General features: G+C 31.9%; 1 protein-coding gene across 2 annotated transcripts in view; it reads left to right on the forward strand.

Annotated features, from left to right (window-relative positions):
- The window catches only part of LOC115874689 (ATP-binding cassette sub-family G member 4), a 101,902-nt gene that overhangs the window by 70,478 nt on the left and 6,337 nt on the right, over positions 1 to 25,087 (forward strand). For both annotated transcript variants that reach the window (XM_030889918.1, XM_030889919.1), the window contains exons 4-7: positions 1,994 to 2,147; positions 3,452 to 3,666; positions 4,892 to 5,040; positions 7,634 to 7,844. In XM_030889918.1, coding sequence (XP_030745778.1) covers positions 1,994 to 2,147; positions 3,452 to 3,666; positions 4,892 to 5,040; positions 7,634 to 7,844 — 729 coding nt within the window. The remainder of the gene's footprint in view (positions 1 to 1,993; positions 2,148 to 3,451; positions 3,667 to 4,891; positions 5,041 to 7,633; positions 7,845 to 25,087) is intronic.

A 25,087-nucleotide genomic window follows, 5' to 3' on the forward strand; every position in this document is an offset into this window, starting at 1 on the left:
AGCCTTAAATGAGTACTTGGGATTCACAATCCTGAGGTAATAATAGGCGGTTGAAACGTAGTGCTAGCCACATTACCTTCCTTGTATACCGAACGGCTCTAGTATAGCAAACTGTACCTTGCTACTCCCAAGGCGTTAAACGCTATATACGGGAGCTATTACTATTATTATAAATAGGCAGTTATGACAGGAAAATTTAATAGAAAATGCACGGTTTTCAACATCTTTTTTGCGAAAAAAACATATAGACGTGTTCCTGGGGTCGAAATATGCCATCTCTAAAAATGTTTACATTTTTTTTAAGACTCAGCCGGTATAGAGGCAATGTCTAAACAAAACAGTTCTTTGTGTAGGCTAAGGAAAATAGATTTTGACATTTAATAGCATATCTAATTTCATGATACCATCTGGATAAATGGGGAAGTTATTTTTACTTTGCCTCACTTTTTTTGTGTCAATTTTTTAAAGGATAAACTATAATTATTCTTTAAAAACTGTTAATTCAAAAAAATTTAACGGACTATGCAGGGTGAGTCTTAAATAAGTGTAAATATTTCCAGGGCTCGTAGAAATTAAAAAAAAAATGATTTTTTGTTTTAATTTTGAGAACCACTGGATCTTTTCTGGGTTTTCTTTCTTGTAAAAATGTTAATCTACTACCTATGTTGCCATATTATCAAGAAATTATATTTTTTAACTAAAAAATAAAGAAAATTCCAAACTTTCAACTTTTTTTCGCGAAAAAAAACCTCATAATCGTGTTTGTGGTAAAAAATATTGCACTTATTCTCATGACTCACCCTGTATGATGTATTTATTTTGTCGTGTTTAATATATTTTTAAGTAAACACTAACGCCAAACTGAAATTTTACCTAAATTCATAAATAAAAATCCCCTTCTTTCAATGACGCCACATGTAAGTATTTTTCTCGATTGTAACATGCTTATGCTTATAAATCGTATAATATGTTTACAAAATACTTGTCACCAGAGGTTGAAGTAATGATGTTCTGTTTAAAATTGTTCTCTACTTGATTGTTTATATTATTACATATAGTCACGCTGGCAACTATTTTTTTTGGGTCGGTATTTACATGTGTGGAAGTGAGTCGCTTAAGGATTTTAAGTCGGAGTGAGAAAAATGCGACGGTGTGTTGTTGCGGCGTTGCCACATTTCTCTGAAATACTAGTACGCCTTTTCCCTGTCTGTCTAGTGGAATAAAATCACCGTCGAAAGGCGCTTATTTTTAAGTCTTTTTATTTTGCGGAAAGATAACTACATAAAATCATTAGATATGTTTCTGGGCATCTGATATCAAGTTATAAGAATATCGTTAGGGTAACCATTCTTTTATAATGAAAAAACGTCAGTAATCGCGGTAATCTGAAAACTTAACTTTTTAACACATGACACGCGATGACTCAAAAACTACTTTAGATATTGAAACTTTCTTTTTTTTATTTTGAAGTTCGGATCTTTGACAAGATGTTTAAATGAGAAAAATTTGTCAGGTTTGTTTATTTTCTGTTCAAGAAGTTCAAGAAAAACGCGTCCATTTTATTTCAGTGCATAGCAATTTTCAGCAATCGTGTAACTTTTTTATTTGTAAATATTTTTAGATACTGTCTGCGAAGAAAATATAACAGAAACATTAAGAAAGCTTAAAAAAACTACAACCAATTATTTCTAATGGATTTCGAGATATTGATATTTGAATTCTAGTTCAAGTTCTAATAGCGCGACAACTATTTGTTAATAAAGTACTGGATTTGAATTTCAAGACGACGCGACGCGACGAAGCTGCCTTATCCCCTTCCACGTCTCTTAGCAATGTGCAAAGTTACTCGGTTTATTTCATACGTTTGGCAACGTTTTTATTGTTCTCTCTTTATTCAGTACATTATAAATTAATCTCGACTCCATATCACTTTGCCGACCCTAGTATATTGCAATATTTGTTGATAATATTAAGTATTTTATTGTTCTTGTAGATCTGTCATATTCTGTGTCCGAGGGCAGAAGAAGGGGATACAAGACGATTCTTAAAGGGGTGAATGGAAAGTTTCGATCTGGCGAGCTGACGGGTATCATGGGGCCTTCAGGAGCGGGCAAAAGTACCCTGATGAATATTTTAGCCGGCTACAAGTAAGTTTTCCGAGGAGAATGGAAGAAAGCGTTTAAAAAATAAAATTTAATAAGTTTTAACTCACGGATGGCAAAAAGTAATCTTCCAGTTTTGTTACTTTTTTAAGTGATATTGTCTTTTTTATTCATTCTCTCTACTATAAATATTACACAATTATTTATATAAAATTTCCGAAAATTTGTAAACGACGTATTTTTTATATAGGGACGATAGAATTTTTTTGAACATTTTTGGATTTTTAGAAAAAGGCACCTGCTCGATCTATCTAAAATATTTTCAGCGTTACAATGTTGGCGCATCATTTGAAAAATGGTAGCATCTTTCTTATTTTAAATTGAAATTAATAAAGTAACGGACGTTTCTTAAGAAACTCAATCATTCCTTTATACAATAATTTATTCGTATTTTTTTCTGCTTTGATATTTTTTAGTCATATTAAAATAGAAAAAAAAGTTAATGAGTAAAGCGTTGATACGATGGTTCGACGGCGCCGGCGCTCTGATTGGTCATAGCGTTTTCGCGCCACTTTTCATCTTTAAATTTTTTACTCCAGCCCGTCAATGGAGAAAGATCGTACAATAAAGGAGGTTTTAACACTTTTTGACACATTTAACCTAACCTTAATAAAAATATAATAGTACAAGAGCTAGGAACGCCAGGAAAACGAGAATTTTTACATTATTTTGATACTTTTTAATGAAACTAAATATGTTACACACATGATTGTCCTAGCCTCCTTAGTTCCTGAAATACGGGGCGAATTTGTGATGCGCAGTAGTGAATAGATGTTGAATACAGATATGATGCGCAGTAGTGAATAATGCAACGTCTATGGGCAGCCAGACGGTTCGCGCTCTGTTCAGGAGAGCTTAGCAAAAGATATATTAAAGAACCAGCTTTCTTAAAATTCTCTCTCGAAAACGTTGCCAGCTCTTAATAAGTTAAACAGCAAAATCGTTATGGAAATGAAAATATAAAATGCCACCAATCACAAACATGAAAATGGAATAAATTTAAAAATTGCCTAATTTTCTAACCAATAGAAATCTTTAAATTCAACCAATAAAATTAATATCGTATCATCGTATCTTCGGATAACGGATGCATGAAAATCAAGCTTTAGTTCTAGAATTATTCATATATCGGTTTCTCACGAAGTTAGCTAATCTGCTTAGTTAACTGAAAGGTATAAATTATATTAAAAAAGAAAACAATCATTTTAAATTTAACTTTAAACTTAGCATTAATTTTAACGTGTACTTTTATTGTATAAAATTGGGCCCTAATTTAGAAATATTTTCAGAATATCGAATCTCGAAGGGTCCGTCCTGATCAACGGCAAAGAACGTAGTCTGCGTAGGTTTAGAAAAATGTCTTGCTACATAATGCAAGATGACTGTTTGTCGCCCCACCTGACTGTAAAAGAAGCCATGACAGTATCTGCCAATCTCAAAGTTGGCAAAAGTAAGAGTCATTCAGAGAAGAAAATAATTATTATGGAAATTATAGAGGCTCTAGGTAAATCTCGCTAAATATTATTGTTTATCTTATATTATCAGATATGGTAATCGCAAAACAATTTCCGATGCACGTGATCAATTTTGAGTGACAAGCGATGGCGACAGCGCTGCCAGATTGTGATGGATTTATGAGATGAATCTTAATTTAAAAGTGACTTTGTCTTATAGCTTATTTTACTTATTACAAATTGGCAAAAACTAGTCCATTATGAAGATTATTCTAAGCGTTATTATGGGTTATTTATTTATTTATTGATGTATGTACATCTTACAACGCCATAAGTAGAAATATCAAGTAAGAGGGTGCTATTAATGCACAAACTAACAATCACAGAATTTAATAAAAACTAACGTAGAAATAGCTTTGAAAGTGGTGTAATGTGCTTATCAATCAAACTTACTTCTCTGACTGCAGTCAGGGGTAATAAAGGACCTTCATTGTCACGTCCAAAATAGTATATCAGGGAAGCTAAAAGCTCTTTGCTTCGATTGTTTAAATGCTTCAGCATATTTTCAACACACAATTTCAAGAAATGCAATACAAAAACTTGAACATTTAGTTCTTAAAAGAACTGTTTGTACTTAAAATTTCAATTAAAAAAAAAACTATGAAAATATGGCTAAACTATATACAAAATAATGGCTAACATTAGGATAATTGTCAAATAATAAACGACAACCTTGCTGAAAACGGCGCAATGTGGTCAACATAGCCATAATAAAATTCGGTTTAAACTAATTTTTGCAGCGTTACTCCAAATTAAATATCTGTTACGATCATTTGCTCTATAAAGTAAAATGAAGAGCTGCCCGGTATCTTCAATTTTACAACAAATTTAAACATTTTTGCCAAAATTTCATTTAGTCAAGTTTATAGAGTCGTAGTGTCAATGTCGATATGATTGATGACGTGCATCGGAAAATGTTTTGCGATTCCAATATTAATTAAGAATTGCAGAATTAATTAATTCTAATTGCTACTAAATGAAAACACTTAAAAGGAAAAAAATTGGTATTAAATAAAAGTTAATATTAAACTAATATATTTCTTAATAACAGTTTTATTATAATTTAAAAATAAGTTATCAATGATTGTTACCAAATTATATTTTTGACAATAATTTGAATCAATAAATGCATGATAATATTAAAGGCGGCAAAAATAAATCAATACTAGATGTCGAAATGTCTGGAATCTATGCCAATAAACAACATATTTTTAGGATTGCAAGATTGTGTAGACACAGCGTCAGCTTGTTTATCTGGAGGCCAAAGAAAACGACTATCCATTGCTCTGGAATTAGTTAATAACCCCCCAGTAATGTTTTTCGATGAGCCGACTAGCGGCTTAGATAGTTCTTCATGTTTTCAGGTACTTCATCATTATCGTAATATTTCACGGTTAAAAATATACAAGCAATACCAATTAAACTTTTAGTTACGTCATCGAGGGCGCTATTTTTAAATTGATTGTTGCCAACCATGGACGTATTTGGCGCTGGGCTGACTAACTGGAATTTAAATTTCCCGCTGGCGATTCAGGTGGTAGCTCTGCTGTAAAAAATGTCACGTTGCAGCATTTATTTATTTATTTCCTGACATTGTCATTCGTTTTAACGCTTTAGTTCTGTATGCAGTTGTTTAAATGAATTGTGTTGTGATACTTTATGCTTAAAAATTTTTACTAACAGACCTTGCAGTTGAACATGTATGAATATATATGTAAATAATATCTGTTTATACAGGGTTGTTCACCACATACGACACGAAGTATTGTAGCTAAACGATTAATTTTTACAAATTGTAAGTTTTGGGTTCGTTGAAGGACTATTAGAGCTACAATTCAAAAATATTTTTACAAGATACAGAGTGTCTCAAATAAATAAAAAATATAAAAAAGTTGTATTTTTTAAATGGAACACCCTGTATATTACTACATTTTTAGTTTCTAAGACTAAAATAAAGGTAAAATTGATTAAGGTTTATTACACTTAAACCTTACCGTTTTTTAAATATTTTCAATTTTGAGAAATTGCAGTAAAAATTTTAAGGCTTCATTTCCCCAAGGGTATCAAAGTTTTTAATACTAAATATTTACTGAAGTTTATTTATTGATCAGTTATTGTGTTGCAATAATAAAATTTATACTACCTTATACAGAGTGTCTAAAATTTTATTTTAAATAATTACTAGCTTTAAACGGCCATAACTTGTTTAATTTAAAGGGAACACCCTGTATATTTTATGAGAATCAGATGCACAATTTAATTGTCTATCAAATTATATTATACCATTTTTTACCCATCTCTTCAAGTTTCCGTAGAAAATACATTTTCTTGTAATTTAGAACTCATTTATCAATATACCCATGGAATACTGACATTTTAGATTATTTTTAAAGATGTACCAAATTTTTAAAGAGTACAGATACTAATATTGTCGATATAGTGTGTTTATTTCATTAAAAAATAAAAAAAAACTGTTTAAATATTTGTTAAAGAGGACCAATTAATATGATTCCAGTATTCAAACTACATTAATTGACTGTTTGCGTTGATTAATAATAATTGCTCCAAATACTAAAAAACTGAATTTCGTATGTGTATTAGACAGTGTGGTAAAAAGTAACACCTTAAAAATGATATTTCATTTTTTGACAAATGCTTATTTATAACAACAGAAACATTCATTTTCATAACTTATTATTATATGGATGTCTGATTCAAATCCACATTTATTTAGAATAATTTATTAACGTACATAATTAAGGATGTAATTAATTAGTTTTTAGGCGGAAATAATGGTGGTATGTTTAATTAATGGTATACTGTTTTATAAAGATTTAAATAGTATTCTTTTTGCATACAAATGGGCTAGTAATATTATCATTTTGCTAAAAACGATAATATTACTAGCCCGTACATTTTGTACATTTGCTGCTTTAAAAACAATCTAAAATGTCAATATTCCATGGGTATATTGATAAATGAGTTCTATATTATAAGAAAATGTATTTTCTAGGAAAACTTGAAGGGATAGGTAAAAAATGGCATAATACAATTTGATAGACAATTAAATTGTGCATCTGATTCTCCTAAAATATACAGGGCGTTCCATTTAAATTAAACAAGTTATTGCCGTTTAAATTTTTAGACACTCTGTATGAGGTAGTATTATTTTTATTATTGCAACACAATAACTGATCAATAAATAGACTTCAGTAAATATTTAGTATTAAAAAGTTTGATACTCTTGGAGAAATGAAGCCGTAAAATTTTTACTGCAATTTCACAAAATTGAAAATATTTCAAAAACGGTAAGGTTTAAGTGTAATAAACCTTAATCAAATTTACCTTTATTTTAATCGTAGAAACTAAAAATGTAATAATATACAGGGTGTTCCATTTAAAAAAATACACCTTTGATATTTTATATTTATTTTGGACACTCTGTATCTTATCTAAAATATTTTTAAATTGTAGCTCTAATAGTCCTTCAACGAACCCAAAACCTACAATTTCTAAAAATCTAATCATTTAGCTACAATACTCCGTGTCGTATGTGGTGAACAACCCTGTATATTTATAATTAATTTATTTTTGTTTTCTAAACTATTTTGATTAAAACAAAATGCGTAAAAGTGAGCAACGCTGTGCCGGTTAAGCTTAATCACGTGACTAAAAGTTTATTTGGTATGATTTATATGTCTTTGTATATATGAAAGTACTGTCTGCTCGAAAAATACGTCTCACCTATTTGACTTTCAGAGAAAAATAAATCGTTTGTTTTATGTAATATTTCTGCTGGACTTTCATAAAACAAAATGATTTTAACATGAATAAGTGTCAATGTTTGTGAAGTTTTGGACTAACTTTTTTAACTTTCGTCGGTTTAAAATTTTACTTATTTTGCTTATACTTATTTGTTATTTAATAATTAGTAGAATAATTTGATTAATTTTTCAGTGTCTGTGTTTACTGAAATCTCTCGCTAGAGGTGGCAGAACGATTATATGTACCATTCATCAGCCCTCGGCTAGGCTTTTTGAAATGTTTGATCATCTGTATATGTTAGCAGAAGGCCAGTGCATTTATAGAGGACCCGTTATGAATCTAGTACCTTTCCTATCCAGTATGGGTCTTCATTGCCCCAGTTACCATAACCCGGCAGATTATGGTAAGCATTTCTTTTAGATTTTTTGCAAATAAAGCTTGTTGCGGCTAAAACGGATACTTTAATTTTGCGAACCAACTCAAAATCGTGCTGTCATTTTGAAGGAATCTATAGTGTTTTTCTAAAAGCCTGATAGCACAAGACCCTCATTATAAATGCAAAAGGTGTTTTCTTGTGTACAGTGCGACATACCAAAAGATGGGACTAATTTAGTCTTCCAATGAATTTGTTTGTAGGACATATTCGGTACGTTGATAATAGGACAATAAAAACCATCTTATAACAGGGCAACATATACCGACCTGGTCATTTGATTACTGTGTATAGGATTTTAATGTGTAAGACAGAGAATAATATAAATGACCGGTTGACAGACAGAGAGACAGCATCAAAAGGGGCCGGCGAGAAGCCGGTGCGACCGGCTACTAGTGTTGCCGGTTTTTACGGGTGTGGGCAAGGTAAAGCATAAGCATGGTGGGAGAACGCATTGAGAGGGGCGGTGCTTTATGTTAAGGTTCGTATTCACTATCCGAAAGAACAAAGGAATGAAATTCGGTATATTTGGACAGCAAACCGAATGCATGCGGCCGTTCGCCATTCGGTTCGCTCCCTCATCTGTTTCCATTCGGTATATCAAAGACGTTCGCAAACGAATGAGAATTATAGAACCGCGCGAACAAGACTGGACGTTCGCTCGTTGGATAGTAGCATTCGTTCGTTCGGATAGTGAATACGCACCTTTATGTAGATGAAAAGGTGGGGAAAGGAAATAGATCACCTGAGATCCAAACTATTTTTGCATCATTCTTTTCGCCTAGCTGTTTCGGTGTGTACGTTAAGTGTTTCAAAAATGGCTATTTATACGACCGAAGAGAAGGTGCATATCGTTAAATGGTTTTACATTTCCTCAAGTGTGGAAGAGGTCATTGGGCGTTATGTGTTCACCTTTCAAGATCGCCCTGTGCCTTATGCCACAACTGTACGCAACATTGTTCATAAATTTGAGCAAACAGGCTGCATTGCGGCGTGCAGAAATTGTGACAATAAGGAAGGCGCAGAGAAGGTAATTCCCGACAAGGAAATTAATATTTGTGCCGCTGTCGAAACAAGCGAACCTTGTTCAAGCCGAAATATAGCCGAACAAGTTGGTTGCAATGCTCGAACGGTTCGCAGGGTTTTAAAAAAGCATGGATATAAGTCCTACAAAATCAGTACCACGCAAGAAATTTTTCCCGCAGATTGTAACAGACGTCTGGAGTTTTGCGAGGCTGTAAGAGAAAGAGCCGATCGGAATAATTTATTTTTGGAAAATATATTATTCTCAGCTGAAAGCTCGTTTCCCTTACATGGCTACCACAATCCTTCGATAGTACGTTATTGGTCTCGAGAAAATAAGCACCTTAGTATGGCACTGCGGACACAATATCCACAAAAACTAAATGTTTGGGCTGGCATGCTGCAAAATCATATCATTGGGCCTTTTTTTATTGATGGTATGTTAATAGCTGCCAAATATTTGGATATGCTACAAAACCAAATTGTACCAGCAGTTCGAAATTTGCCAATCAATTTTGAGGAAGTGTGGTTTCAGCAGGATGGCTGTCCTGCGCATAACGCGCGGAACGTAAATCTGTTCCTTCAAACCACATTTCCCAATCGGCTAATTTCCACACAAGGCAAAATTAATTGGCCACCACGTTCTCCTGATTTGTCGCCCAATGACTTCTTTCTGTGGGGATATGTAAAAAACTCCATTTATGGCCATAACCATGAACGACCCATGAATATTGACGGCTGCGATTAAAATCGTTCAGTCGTTAGAAAATATCCCGCTGTTATGTTAGCTAATGTTAGGTCAGAGTTTTATAACCGTTTTGGCTATTGCGAAGCACAACAGGAGAGGTATTTTTGAACCTTTGATTTAATTTTTTATAATTATTTTGCTAATTGTCCTTTTTAAAGTTGATTTTTAGTCATTTTTTTAATGCTTGTTTTAACTTATGCTGAAACAGCAACAAAACACATGAGCAGTGTAGATACAACCGGACGTTTAATTATTTTTTATTGTTAAAAGATTAAACGTCTCGAGATGTATGGATAACCTTCAAAATCGTAAATATATTGTAGAATGGTGTACACTCAACCCCTTTCAAAATCCGACTGATTTGATAAATGTGTCAAAGTATGTCTACCGTTCTAGGACTTCGATACTGTCAGTGTTGCCAGATGAAGTTTTGAAAATTTTGAAGCCTGGTTGGCACGGTCAATCTACCAACAAAAAAATATTCTTTTAAAATATTTATCTGATGATACTTTTAGAAATGCCAAGTTTGAGGAAACATATTAAATACACACACTAAATTGTGTCCAAAAATATGATTTCTAAAAATGTATTTCCTGGATAGAAACCTTAATGTTAGGGAATATTTCCTAGACCTGGCATCTACGGCCATATTCTTTCCAACCACTTGATTTGTCTTAGCTGATTGGTCTCACCCCGCCTCTCGAAATGTGGAAGCCATGCATATCTCTTCGCACGTGTCGCCACCAAACCAAACCAAACTCTTGAGTCATAGGCGTACTAATATTTTATTTTCTTTTAGATTTAGTATTACAGCCAATTTTAGTTTAAAAGTTTTGCTTATGAATTCTGTAAAATTTAATTTATTAGAATTTTAATAATAATCTTTTTATGACAGCTGACAATGTTTAAGATGCAAACAGTGGAACAACGCCTTCACCACGCTGCTTCTTAAGCCCCATACATACTCAATATAAAAAAACTCATCGACATGATCAAAAAGTTTTATGATCAAGCGGGTTTTGTATCATAAATAAAAACAGATAAACAATTTTTATGTAAAACGACCTTTAAAATTAACATTATAAACATTATATAACTGTTAAGTGGCATCGTTTTTATGATTCTAATTGTGCTACACTTTAAGGGGTGTGAAATAAATTACTTATTTATATGCTGAATTTATGCAGGGTGGTATAACTAGTGTTATAACGGTTGTAGCTATAGTATTACGGGCAACCAACGGTCCAGCTACGTCGAAACACCACATTAAAACACCGAAGTTAAGCGACGTAAGGCGATACTAGTGGATAGACGGGTGACCAGTTCGAAATTCTGTATCGTGCTGTTGTCCAATAAAGGCAAAAGTGTAAAATATATTGTCACACACTGCTCATTCACGCCGGTTCGAGGCCGGATGAGATCGGATATCTCGTGAGTAAGAGTCGATTTAGAAACTTGCTCCGTAGGCCCCGTCCAAATTAGCCCTGGCAGCAAAAAGGGAACTTCAAATCTTTTACTTTACTTTATAGTATTACATTATAACATTATCATGTCATAATATTATGAAATAATATTTCCTACTACCAATTTTTTTAATATCGGTACAGCAAACTTATCAGTATAAAGTTTTACTTATCTTTATCCTTTTTATTGCTATTTATAATTCTGAATACGAGGATAAGAAATTTTAGTTTTCAGTACGCCTATGACCGAAAGCGAACGTCTACCTCCCGCTTCATCAGCGGCCATAATTGGATGGAATCAGGGATGAGTAAATATAAAGGACCCTAAAATTAATAAATTTTGCTCGTCTGCTGCAACACGTAAGAAATATTTATTGATGGATCAGTATGAAAGAGAAGTAATAAAAAGGCCGTTTTTATGAATAACAAAATGGTATTTGAACATCATATTATAATCATATTGAATTGACAATAGATTAATTTATCAGCTATCCGCAGAAAATTGACAATAATAATAAAAACATGACACATGGCAATTAATATAATTCCAAATTAAAAATCGATAAGAGTTCTCATTCATAATAGTAATATAGATATATTTCAAAGAACTTTACTTAAAATTAACTTTTTTAATTTTGTACTAGTTTATAGCACTTGGTGGTATAACTTAACAAAATAATATCAATCATTAAATAAAGCATAAACGAACTAATAAATAAACAAAAAGGTTAATTTATTTAATAAAACGTATAACGTACGGCTTTGTATGCCGATTGTCGTGTGCATGAAGAATAAAGTCAACGTTTGTTCAGTACAATACGATATACTGAAGGAGAAAAGACTATAAAATACGGGAGAAAAATGAGAAGTTTATTACCTATCCACTTAATCCGGATCGGTCGACAATAGAATTTGTGATATTTACAACATTATGTAATTAATTGATTATCGGTCCTATTATGTAACTGAGGATGTACGTAACTACGTAATAGAGCATGTTTTTTGGTTAGTTTATTTAATGAAGCGTACACACGGCTTTGGTTGCTGATTCTCGTGTGTCAACGTGTTCAGTACAATACGATATATTGAGAGAGATGCTGATGCTCTATTACGTAGACACGTACATCCCTAGTTGCATAATAAGACAGATAATCTATTAATTCCAAAACGTACTAAAAGCGCAAATTCTGTTGTCGAACAATGTAATCAGTATGATTACAGATTAAATAATTATGGAGGTGCATATGAAACATTAAACGATTCATCATTGTGTTAAGTTATACCACGTAATTTAACAAAAGATCAATCATTTAATGTCTCACTTCACACTGGCTCACTCCATTATTATTTAATACTGATTAGAATGGTCGACAATAGAATTTGCACTATTTACTACGTAATACAGCATATTTTTTGGTTAGTTTATTTAATGATATAACCGATAATGTACACACGGCTTTGGGTGCCGATTGTCGTGCACAGAGTCTATAGACTCTGTGATTGTATAAATGAACAAAGAGAAAGAGCAAGAATTTTCCCAAGCGTATGAAGTTGAGCTCCGGATTAAGTGGATAGGTAATAATTTTCTCTCCCCGACTTACAAGATTGCCATAGCAATTCACTTCTAGACATGTAGTAATGATGACTAAAATAAACGACCCAAGATTTTCTCTTGCCGACCAGTATATTATCGTAGTCTTAAAGAAATTAGAATAAAATAAACGTATTATAAAAAAATGTTAAAAATGTTCATGTATACTACTGAAATGAAGATAATATATCTAAGCTAAATGTAATCTATTACAGTTGTACCGACTTACAAGATTGCCATAGCGATTCACTTCTAGACATGTAAATAAATGATGACTAAAATAAACGGCCCAAGATTTTCTCTTGCCGACCAGTATATTATCGTAGTCTTAAAGAAATTAGAATAAAATAAACTATGTTAAATTTATGATTATGATTAAGTGGATAGGTAATAATTTTCTCTCCCCGACTTACAAGATTGCCATAACGATTCACTTCTAGACATGTAGTAATGATGACTAAAATAAACGACCCAAGATTTTCTCTTGCCGACCAGTATATTATCGTAGTCTTAAAGAAATTAGAATAAAATAAACTATATTAAAAATGTTAATGTATACTACTGAAATGAAGATAATATATTTAAGCTAAATGTAATCTATTACAGTTGTAGTAAAATGAGTAACTAATTGTCGAAAATCCAGATCCAACCCTAGATGCCACATTTTTTTGAAACGTCTACTTATGCGGTTTGAAATTTTGATGCAAAATCTGGCAATACCGCTCAGAAGAAATGTTCCCACCCATACCCACCCAACTTTTTTCTCTTTTTAATACATTTGATTTGCCATTAAGCTGCCTACATCACTGTCTTACACGTTAAAATCCTATACACAGAGTTGACCTGTCCCGATGTGTATACAGAGAAGACCAGGCTACTAGTAACATAGCAAGTTGCCGGACGAATTTACGTTTACTCGTTTTGCGTTCGTACTTCAGATTCACTGCCGGCTAGTCGGCTGGTCAAGCAGTACGCAGCTGCAGTTGTGCTTGTGACGGGTCGGTCGTGACAGACTAGGAATACGACGCGAGGAGTGCCGAGTATTTATTATTTTCATTTTAAGTGTTTACCTTCACTTAAGGTAACATTTAAAATGAAAATACTTAAATATTTATTATTCGAGTGTGTTTACAAGCCAAAACTAAAAATAAATATATTCTCTAAACCCAAAAAAACCTAAAATATTACTCTAAATAAGAAAAAGTTATAACAAGTGTTCAAAAGGACCATCTTCTTGTACTAGACAGAAGCTTAGGCGGTCGTAAAAACCCCGTCTGACATTGGCTAACATATTAGGGCTAATAGTTTGGAAAGCCTTTCTAAGCCTTTCTGGAAGTATTTGTACTTGAAGCTCATCCAGATTATTATGACCACACACTTTGGATTTTACATAACCCCACAAAAATAAGTCATTGGGAGAAAGATCTGGTGATCTAGCGGGCCACAAAACGGTTCCATGTCCACTAATTAAACGGTTGGGAAAAGTGTTCAAATATTCTTGAACAATATTGACATTGTGGGCAGGACAACCACCTCAGCAATTTGATTACTTGAAAACGTGGGATTTTGATCTGCGGTAGCACAAATGAACACTTGCTTTAACTCCTGTTCTTCATTAATCAACACATCAGGCTTTTTGTGTTTTTGTGGGAACACGCACCCATGTGTTTCAAAATTATTAATAACTCTTGATACTGTAGGTAAAGATGGAATTGGCCTGTTTACAAAAGTTTCTGGAAAAATTGTTTGTATATTCCGATAAGACCTATTTTGGAAATACCATTTTACAATTTGAATTTTCGCACGAACTTCGTAAACATCCATTATTTTACTTAAAAAATAAATTTTACACGAGAACTGTCGCGAGAATCTATATAAATCTATACAAATAAATACAAATTCTGAAACATTCTTAGACATATCTACCTATTTTTATTTTATCGCATTTTTTCGCCTGCTTTTTATCCGGCGGACGGGTATACGCTAATTCGTCCGGTTCTGCCTATGTTACTACTACGGTAGTCCGGTCTGTATAAAAATAATCTTAAAACCCTAATACCCTAAAGGTATTAAGGTTTTTAGATTTATTTTAAGTTTTGTTAAAATATATTTTGTTACACAACGTATAATAATATGATAACGGTTTAAGTTTACAATCTAACTAGTTAGTATGCAAAGTATTTACAAAATCTGTTTAAAATGGTGATTTTATGCCACTTTATTTACTATATTATTTACTATCCGGTGTTTTTCGGAAACTACTTACACAGACATACTTGTGCTACTACAGTAACGACTAGTTGTGCGTCTTTTAGATAATATGCTGTCAATAAGAGTCATTAATATTTTTATCGCAATTGTGCAATAATTTCACACAGAAACTAGCGTCAAATATAATGTTACAAAGTTAAATGATGCATTTTTTTTATCTTTTTTGTGAAAATTAGTATTGAGGAAATTAATAGGCAAATAAAAAAAAATTATTTAAGGGTATCCCGTTTAAAAAACATAAGTTTGAGTTATATTTCAAGAAGACATACCCTGTATTTTTGAAGTTAAAAGTTTGTACTTTGTTATTTTATTGCAGTTGATAGAGCAAGTTCGGTTTTCCAGGAAAATTTGTCATTAATGGTAGTGAAAGCACAACAAAACATAAGCGTAATCTGCAAACATTACTAGAACTCATTTAGGTTTAATACCCGTATTCGCGTATGGCTGGCTCTAACGCAGTTGTTAGATCTATACGAGCTTCTGAACTCAATTTAATATGCATCATGAATTGATTATTAGGAATTAGAGCACGAATTTTATCATCCCCCGCATAACAGAACAATAGAGACAAAAAGATAATTACACAAAAATACCATACGGTCTAAAAAGAAAAAGGCGTCAAAGACGGCTGGGGAATAACAATCGAATTTTGGCGAGGTTAAGCCCTAGACGTCATTATTGCCCGTACTCTCTTTATTTTTAATAGCGCTTTAAGGAAGTTGTAATTAACTTTTATGTCGAGTAAAAATGATTTACTACCAAAACTGAAAATTGTAAGAACAAATCCGAATCTCTTTTAATATTGGGTACAATCGAAATCTTTGAACAGCGTCTGCACTATGCGAGAAACAATTCGAAATATGTCAAGGTCGCATTTTGTCGCCCAACTTTGACGCATTTCGATTTATTTCCAGTTGTCTTTACCCACTTCGGTTTTCCTCGACCTAATTTCGATTCTTAAAAGCGCCTGAAAACTACTCTTGAGGAGGGCGAGGGGGGATGTTGCCTCGTTCAATTTTGTTTTGTTTTGAGCTATTTCCAAAACGTGGCGGTATTGGTATCCAAGGCAAAGGATTTTTTTTCATAAATCTCAGTGAAATAAGTAAACCTAGACGTTTCTAAAATAACTGTTGTTACGATGATATTTCGTTAATTACATCTAGTTTTATGTTATATTGATGATATATTCCACAGAATTAATATTTGAACACGCGTTTATTATGTATAGTAGATATTTAGGAACAAAACTTTTCACTTAAACTGCAGGAATATAATTACAATATTTTTATGATTTAATTTTATTATAATGAATTAGTATATAAAATATTATATGATTTTGTTTACGGCCTTAATTGATTAATATAACAGAAGTATTGCTAGATGAGTAATACTGGTAACATTATCAATATATCCGCTTAGGAAAATTATTAATTTACCCGATGTCAACAGAAGTATGGTCCACATTATTTAACTGCAATGTTCTTTTATTGTTCTTGAGAGAAATCTGTAAACGATACTTTTACTAGCACCCAGCATGGTTTGATATAAATCCATTCAACTGGTATTTATTATGTAGAGATTTAGACACTTAAAATTAGAAAAACAAAACCAAATTCGTAAACTAAACTTTGCTACAGACTACAGTAAAAATGTTAGGTACTTTACTATAACCAGAAATAATAAATAATTAGGCGATTTTTTAAATAATTTTGTGTATATTTTGTTCATGAGGCGCAATACCGTGGATGATAAGCCGATAAATGGTAGACCGCCAGTTAGTCACCGTTTTATATATTTTTACTATATTGTAATTAATAATATTAGAGAATGATTAAAACTACAAGGTACGATACGTACGGTACAAGTTTTAACTATTCCATTATTAGCGGCTTCAGAATGGTTTACCTGAAAAAAAATAAATAAAGACAATGGAAGTCCGAAATTCTTTTAGTTTCAATACTGAATCATTCGACAGTTAAAGCACGGCCAAAGACGTAGACGTAAACGTATCGTTTGACATGTACGCTTGCGCAGTGTGAAATTCACTTGCGTTTACGAATACGTGATACGTATCTTTACGTGCCTTTACGTACGTACAAAACGCAAACGTATCGAGCCGAAGGAGTTTCGATTTTCACCCGAATGATGCCGAACGTACAAATTCACAAACAACTCGTTTCAACAACTGGCTAGTAATTAAATTATTTCATAAATTTTGTGTACAAATTATAAAATATTTTATTACAATAAATTAGTATGAAAATATTAAGCATCATAATAAACTCATTTTGGAATCTATTTGATTAAATGTTAGTTCTTAGCGAAATCTATATGAGGATTCTAAAAGATGGAATCTAATAAATAATCATAAAACTGTGTCTGTTTTCCAATATATTTTATTACTAAGAACATTTTAAGTTGTAAGGGTTACTTTCTGTAATAAAATAATTTTCATTTTTAATTTTCTTCATTTTTCGAACTTTTATAAATTTAATGTGGAATCAATAGAATAATAGATATCCATTTTCAGTTTTAAAATTAAATAAATTGTTTCACAAAATAATTTAGAATTACAAATGTACCCTTTGCATTACGTACGTCAAAATACTTACTTTAACTCTTGTTTACACGACAACGCAACGGCAGACGTAACGTAGGTTTCTGCGTAAAGGTACATTCAGGCTGAGAGCGTCGAGCGTCGCGTCGCGTTTGCGTCGCGTCCGCGTGTCGAAATGGAATCAATTCACTTAACTTAAATTAGACCGTTCAGGCAGACAGCGTCGCGTTTGGCGTTGCGCTAGGGTCCGCTGAGCGTCGGGTTCGAGTTCAATGGGGCGGATGCGACGCTCGACGCTCTCAGCCAGAATGTATCTTTACGTGTCTCGAGAGACGTATACGTATTGTGCCTTGCTTTAACTGTCTATTGTCTACCACATTCAAACAAACGTAAGAAGTATCTTACGCATTATATCAACTATCGATATAATTTAGAATCATTATGGCATATTGTTTATAAAGATTTAATTATTCACGATAACAGCATCGATGTCAAGGATTCGGAAGGAGTATAAAATATGTTTTACTGTTCTCATTAATAATGTAAAAATCGTTATGAAATGCAGTCACATCGGAACTGGAAACAATGTTAGTAGGGTCATCGATATCGACACTCCTACACGTCACGAAGCTGTGGGTCTAGGTCAAACAATACATAAAACGATTGATTCTTGTTACATTATAAATATAATAGTCCGGGAGTCAAAGCATTACCACAGAGGATTATCATAAAAGCCCCCGTAAGGAAAGAAAATAATTCGAAATAATGTAATAATCTCTGATATGTTGGATTTGTTTTCGCTCCAAATATCAGGATAGCTATTAAAATATCGGAAAAATTCACGGAATATAAACACGGAAAATTAATTTTTAATTATAATGAAGGTCCTATCGTCCACAATTAACAACTGAAGTCACTCACGCCTACATCGCATTTCTAATAATTGATATTTTGATTTAACCACAATATCAGAGATAAATATTATTTGAAAATATTCCCGTGCAGATTGTGAGTCTTAAGAGTCTATTATGCTGTACTTTCGGGTCGCTTTCAGTGGTCGGGTAAAGCGGGTGTGTGGCCGAAGGAAATATATATTATGTTTCAGAAATCTGCCTAAGGCTTAGCCCGATCCTGTCGTGTTAAGCCACACCCTTGTTTAAAGGGCCACACCTAAAATTCCAAACACACGTGCTTTAATTAAGGTTTGCAGAGCTTCAGCATTTGCCATAAAATAGCGAACAATTTGTTACAAAATCATATAAATTATATATATCTGTAATCACAAAACTTCAATCTATTTCCGTATTGTAACGGAATTTTAAATTATGGCTTTATTTTCGAGAAAATTTAGACCAAACATAAGGAATATTTTGTTGATGTTTGACCATCAAAATCTTAAAAATGAAGAAGTTAAAAATAAATAAAATGTGCTGTAATACGGATATAGTATAATCCTTTATCTTTAATTTCCTTTTTTGTTTGTGTAAAACTACCTAGACAGTTTTACATAAAACGTTAAATGCCGAACGCTTATTATGACTATCAAAACCTTGACTATCAAAATCTTAAAAATAAAGAAGTTGTCTAAAAATGTGCTACAGTACGAATATAGTATAATCCTTTATCTTTAATTTCCTTCTACATTTGTATAAAAATACCTAGCCAGTTTTATATAAAACGTTAAATGCCGAACGCTTATTATGCTACTTTTTTGGACGAGTGAAATGGACTCTTATTTAAACCACAACAGGATATTTAGTTTAATATGCAGTTATTGCACTTGATGCAGCGAGTCACTCTCATTTAAAAAATAATTACCGGAAAAGAGACATTTCATAGTAAAAAACGTAATTTTTATTTAATTTCGTGAAAGAAAATTTAATAAGGAAACTGATAACTGGCAGGAATATGGAAACTGATAGTATATTTCTTTTCATACATTGCGTTAACCATTAAATAAAATAACAGATTTGGTACGTACCATACGGTATGTACCATATAATCGAAAAAAAAACGGTGTCAGAGATAGCTTGGAAATGAAGATCGTTGTCGGTGTATTTTTTATGTTATATAATTATAATTCTACGCGTTCAGTTTGTCTTTATCACCCACATGGAGCATATATGGCTTCAATAAATGCTCTCCTGCGGGTTTGGTTGCCTGAAATTGATTTAACATCTAGCCAAATTCGGTTTACAGTTTCGCTCTCCTTTTTAATTGTTGTTTGTCAGGTATGTGTTCCACTCAATCGGTGCGGCAGCGATGTTGCCGCTCCGCCTAAAGGCTGATTCCCGCTATACCTTCCGCATCAGCTACCTTCCGTTTCCCTTTCGTTTACGTAAAATATTATATCATGTAAATGAATAGGACAATGCACACTATCCGTTCCGTTTCCCTTCCGTTCCATATCCTTTTCTTCCATACCATTCCTGACTATAATATGCCAGCTGTTAATAACATAAAAAGACTAAACTTTCTTCAACTATCCAAAACAAAAAAAAATTTTTTTTTGTTTTGGATAACGATTTTTTTTTCTTCAATAGTTTTTCTTAGAAACTAATAATAAAATCGATACCTTCACTTCGAATCATTATATTCAATAGGTGTATAGTTTATTTAATAATTCAATATAGAAGAAGCAACTTGCGAATATCTGTTATTGTTGGATATATTAACTAATTAGAGTTTTTCTTGAATAACAATACTTTTTTTGATTTTCATTGTTAGGTTTTCCTAGAAACGAATAATAGATACCTTCGCGCTATATCATTATATCGAAAGGTGTAATTTTTTTGAAATAAAAATTGAATATAGATGGAAAATATCAACGAGGAAAACAAATTATTTTAATGGTATTTGGGCGAGCGTATATTGCGATAATTGAAAACTATACGAGCTTCGTAAAAATAACTCAGAGTTGTGAGTAATTTATTTTTACTATTTTAATGATTGGCATTAAAGAAAGTGGATTATTTTTTTTGGAACCGGCATTTTCAGCCAGTGCCAGTTTTATAATTGAAATCAGATTGTGAATGCCATACTTAGATTACAAAATTAGTGAGTTAAATAATGAGGGTAAATAATATAAATATTATTATTTCTGGATTGTAAATATTTAATTTGAATAATTTTTTTAAGTAAATTTAAAAAGTGCCATACCACTAGTATTTTTTTAATTAAAAACATATAATCCGCCCAGCTGAGAATGTACTATTTTTGTTGAAAACTCAGGTTTTTCCAGCCTAGACCGGAAAATGGGCTACGAAAAAACCAATGGATGATTTCGTTTTTTAGTAATTTGATAATTTTTTTAAATTTTTACCTAAACATTTTTTGTTATTTTGTGCATATTAATTACTCTATTATACAGTTAAAATGGGAGAACAATTAAGAATCTAGATTTCATTTAAATTTTATTTGTCATATATATATTTATTTATATATATATATATATATATATATATATATATATATATATATATATATATATATATATATATATATATATATATATATATATATATATATATATATATATATATATATATATATATATATATATATTTATTATATATATTATATATGTTACGGTTAAGGTCCAGTACCCGGTTAAGGTCCAGTACCCGGTTAATGTCGACATTACCCTGTTAATCTCAAAAATAACGCACGACAAAACAACCAAAAACAAAACCAAACCCAAACATTAACCTGTTAATGTCGACATTAACCGGACATCAGACTTTAACCGTAACATATATACTTTTTACACCCTCCAGTTTCAGCAATTTTGTTGAGGTTATTTAGATCGAAACAGCAAATTAGTAGAGATTATGACTTTATTTATGCAAATTAAACGTAAGAAAGGTTAAACATCACTATTACTACTACTACTGCCATTACTCGCTGACGAGTATTTGACACGCATCCTAAGACGATTACGCAGTCATGAGCATTTCTGTGACTGAAAAGTCTGATACCTGATATTATCTATCTTCCGGACATCCAAAAATCTTATTACTTAGATGCCTCTTCACTTTTTAGTTGTCGTTGTTAACTGAGTTTGCAATTCTTCTCCATTGCCTTATGTTATGCGCTGCTTCCTGCCAATGATTCCGTTTGCTTATCCTCTTTAAGTTTTCGTGGAAAATATCCTTGTACCTTTTGAGTTGTCCTCCCTGTTTCCTCTTACTGTCAACAAGCTCGCCGTAAAGAAGAGATTTTGTTGGCGGTTTTCTTGTATCCTGCATACGTGACCAGCCCACCTTAAGCGGGATTTAGTAATCATGACTTCAGCGCTCTCGCAGCTAGCTCTTTCAAGCACTAATACGTTTGAGCCCAAGGATTTGAGACATGGTGGGACAATTTGATTCTTAACAGTTGTCTTAGGTGTCTCTGTTGCAACTTGTTTAATGCCTTCATGTGCCGGCGCCGGCGGTACGGCATTGGCACCCAGGTTTCTCTTCGTATAACATGGTGTTTACACACTAATAAACAAGAACTTGTGACAAGAACTACTACGATTGACAATTGACACGGTTGGCATACGCTAACTTGTCAGTCAATTGGGTTGACTCCTATACAGGGTGTTTCAAAATAAATGCGAAAAACTTCAGGGGGTGATTCCTTGTTCAAAATAAAGGGTAGTTTGCTTCATAAACGTTGGGTCAAAAGTCAACCATTAGGGAGATATCGCGGTACAAAGATGGCGGAAAAATAATGTTCTTATTTTTTATCTTGAAAACGAAAAGAGATAGACTAATGAAATTTTATGGAAGCATTACTGTTCTGAAAACACACTTTCTGGTAATTTTTTCACTTTTTTAAAATGAGTGGAAGAGGTTGAAATAAACTACCCCTATCATTCTTGTTAACGAAATTTAAAGAAAAATCTTATCAAACACATGCAAACAAATTAATTTGGATAGTTTAGTTTGTTTAGAAACTTTTTTATCTCTTGTATTTTTTTTATAAAACTCACCGATTTGAAATTAAAAAATAAAATGTAAAGCATTACATATCAGGACTAAAAATATTTTTAGATAAAGAATCTAGTGATAATGATAATAATAATAATCTAGATAATAACGTATTGCAGTAGGGTAATGGCCAAATAAAACAATATTAGAAACATCCTAAAAAGTGACAGCGGCCGACTAGATTTTTTCCTAAAAAAATTACAGTTGCCCACTAGATTCTTTATCTAAAAATTTTTTTGTCCTGACATGTAATGCTTTACATTTTATTTTTTAATTTCAAATCGGTGAGTTTTATCAAAAAAACACAAGAGATAAAAAAGTTTCTAAATAAACTAAACTATCAAAATTATTTTTTTTTGCGTGTGTTTCATAAGATTTTTCTTTAAATTTCATTAACAAGAATGATAGGGGTAGTTTATTTCCACCCCTTCCACTCATTTTAAAAAAGTGAAAAAATTACCAGAAAGTGTGTTTTCATAACAGTAATGCTTCCGTAAAATTTCATTAGTCTATCTCTTTTCGTTTTCAAAATAAAAAATAAAAACATTATTTTTCCGCCATCTTTGTACCGCGATATCTCCCTAATGGTTGACTTTTGACCCAACGTTTATAAAGCAAACTACCCTTTATTTTGAACAAGGAATCACCCCTTGAAGTTTTTCGCATTTGTTTTGAAACACCCTGTATATCACTTATTGAAATTATTGCCATAAAAATTTGTGAATTATTAAAATTTAATTTAGAAAAATTTTAAGACAAATCCATTTTGAAAAAATATTTATTACTTTTTACAATTTTTTTTATTTGAATTATTAATTTTTGACTAACTTTTATATCAATTTGTATCAAATGACGTACATAGACCAGCCCAACGGAAATCATATCACATTGTCATGTCAAAGGCTACTTTACCGCCTTTTATTGATCGTATTCTATATCTGCGTACCTCTACACTCCCACCACCACAGGAAAAATAAGTTTAACATGCAGTTCGGGCAGTGATGCAGCTAGTCACTTTCACTTAAAAATTAATTACAGGAAACAACTTATTTTTATATAATTTCGTCTGAGAAAGTTTAAAGCTTTAAATTTTCTATTTTTAATTTGTTAATAACGATAACAGAATTAGTCGAAATTACTAGTCTTGTTAACCTAGTAATAAAGTTTTATTACATGCCAAAAATGAAATGAAATTACATATTGCTTAGAGTTTTACTAGTTTTCCTGAAAATAACAAGATCGCGTGCACATGCATTGTTTTTCTTAAATATTTTTATTGCTTCTCTTCTTTTGAAAATACATTAGTAGTTTTTTTTAATATTCCATTATACCATTGACATTTTGACTCTATAAATATTTTGTACTTTGAATTTACATTAGAGAAAAATAAATATGGAAATGTAATAAAGATAATAATTACTAATATTAGTTTACATTAATAGTTTATTTAATAAATTGGGTATTCCTTAATGACATATAAAGATGTTGATTCTCACTATACCTTCCGTATCAGCTCACTTCCGTTTCCCTTCCGTTTACATAAAATATTATATCATGTAAATGAATAGGACAATGCACACTATCCGTTCCGTTTCCCTTCAGTTTCATATCCTTTCCTTCCATACATTTTTTGGCGGATGGACTGAGCGTATCGGAAACAGCGTTGTCAAGTTCTTACATTTATGCCAGCTCTGTTAACATTTTGCTGATATTTATTTGTTCTTTCACCTCTTAATTAAATCAAGGAGATGGTTCGTCAAATTCAAATTTTTTATTAGACCCCATTACGTTTTACAGATTAATAATTTTACTATTCTTAATAAAAGTGTGTCTAAAGGGATCGCACCGCAATTAAAAAACCGATACAAAGACACAAAGTGCCAGAGTGGTGCGACCCCTAAAACAAAATAGAAATAAATTACATTACAAAAATAAACAGAAATCAGATAAATAAACAAAAAAATATAAAATATAATTTTATCAGGGATGAGCGGAGATAAGCAGAGAGGCATAACGAAACAGAACCAATGACGGACATATCAGAAGAACAAGAACCTCACAAATCAGTCAAATATATTATAATTTTCACGAATTTAGTAAATGATTTTTAATTTTTATAATCTGTAAAGGATTGAAATTTAAAGATCGTCGACCTCTTCTATGAAAAATACTTTATGAGAATGTACGGTAAAATTGTCTAATTTATTTCCATAATATCTCTGATGTTATTAGGAGATTTTGTGCATTTTCTTTATGAAATTTAATACATATTTTTTATGCTTCATTTTTTTTTAATTGTACCTATCCCTAAATAGTACTAGTAAGTACATAACATAACTAAGAAACATCATTGAAAAATTGGTGAAACATCTAGAATTAAAGAACATAAAGATTATTTAAGAAAGGGAGATTTTCACAAATCAGAGATTTGTCAGCATTCATGGGACACAGGACACAGAATAAATTTTAATAACGCCAAAATTAAAATGAAAGAAGCGATAGCCTCTAAAAGAAAAATAAAAGAGGCTTTTTTAATGCAATCTAATAAAAATAAATGTATTGCTCATGCATCTGTAGATGTTAG

Source organism: Sitophilus oryzae, unplaced genomic scaffold (assembly GCF_002938485.1).
Source record: "Sitophilus oryzae breed Bouriz unplaced genomic scaffold, Soryzae_2.0 scaffold_1297_pilon_pilon, whole genome shotgun sequence".
In the NCBI taxonomy this organism is placed as follows: domain Eukaryota; kingdom Metazoa; phylum Arthropoda; class Insecta; order Coleoptera; family Curculionidae; genus Sitophilus; species Sitophilus oryzae.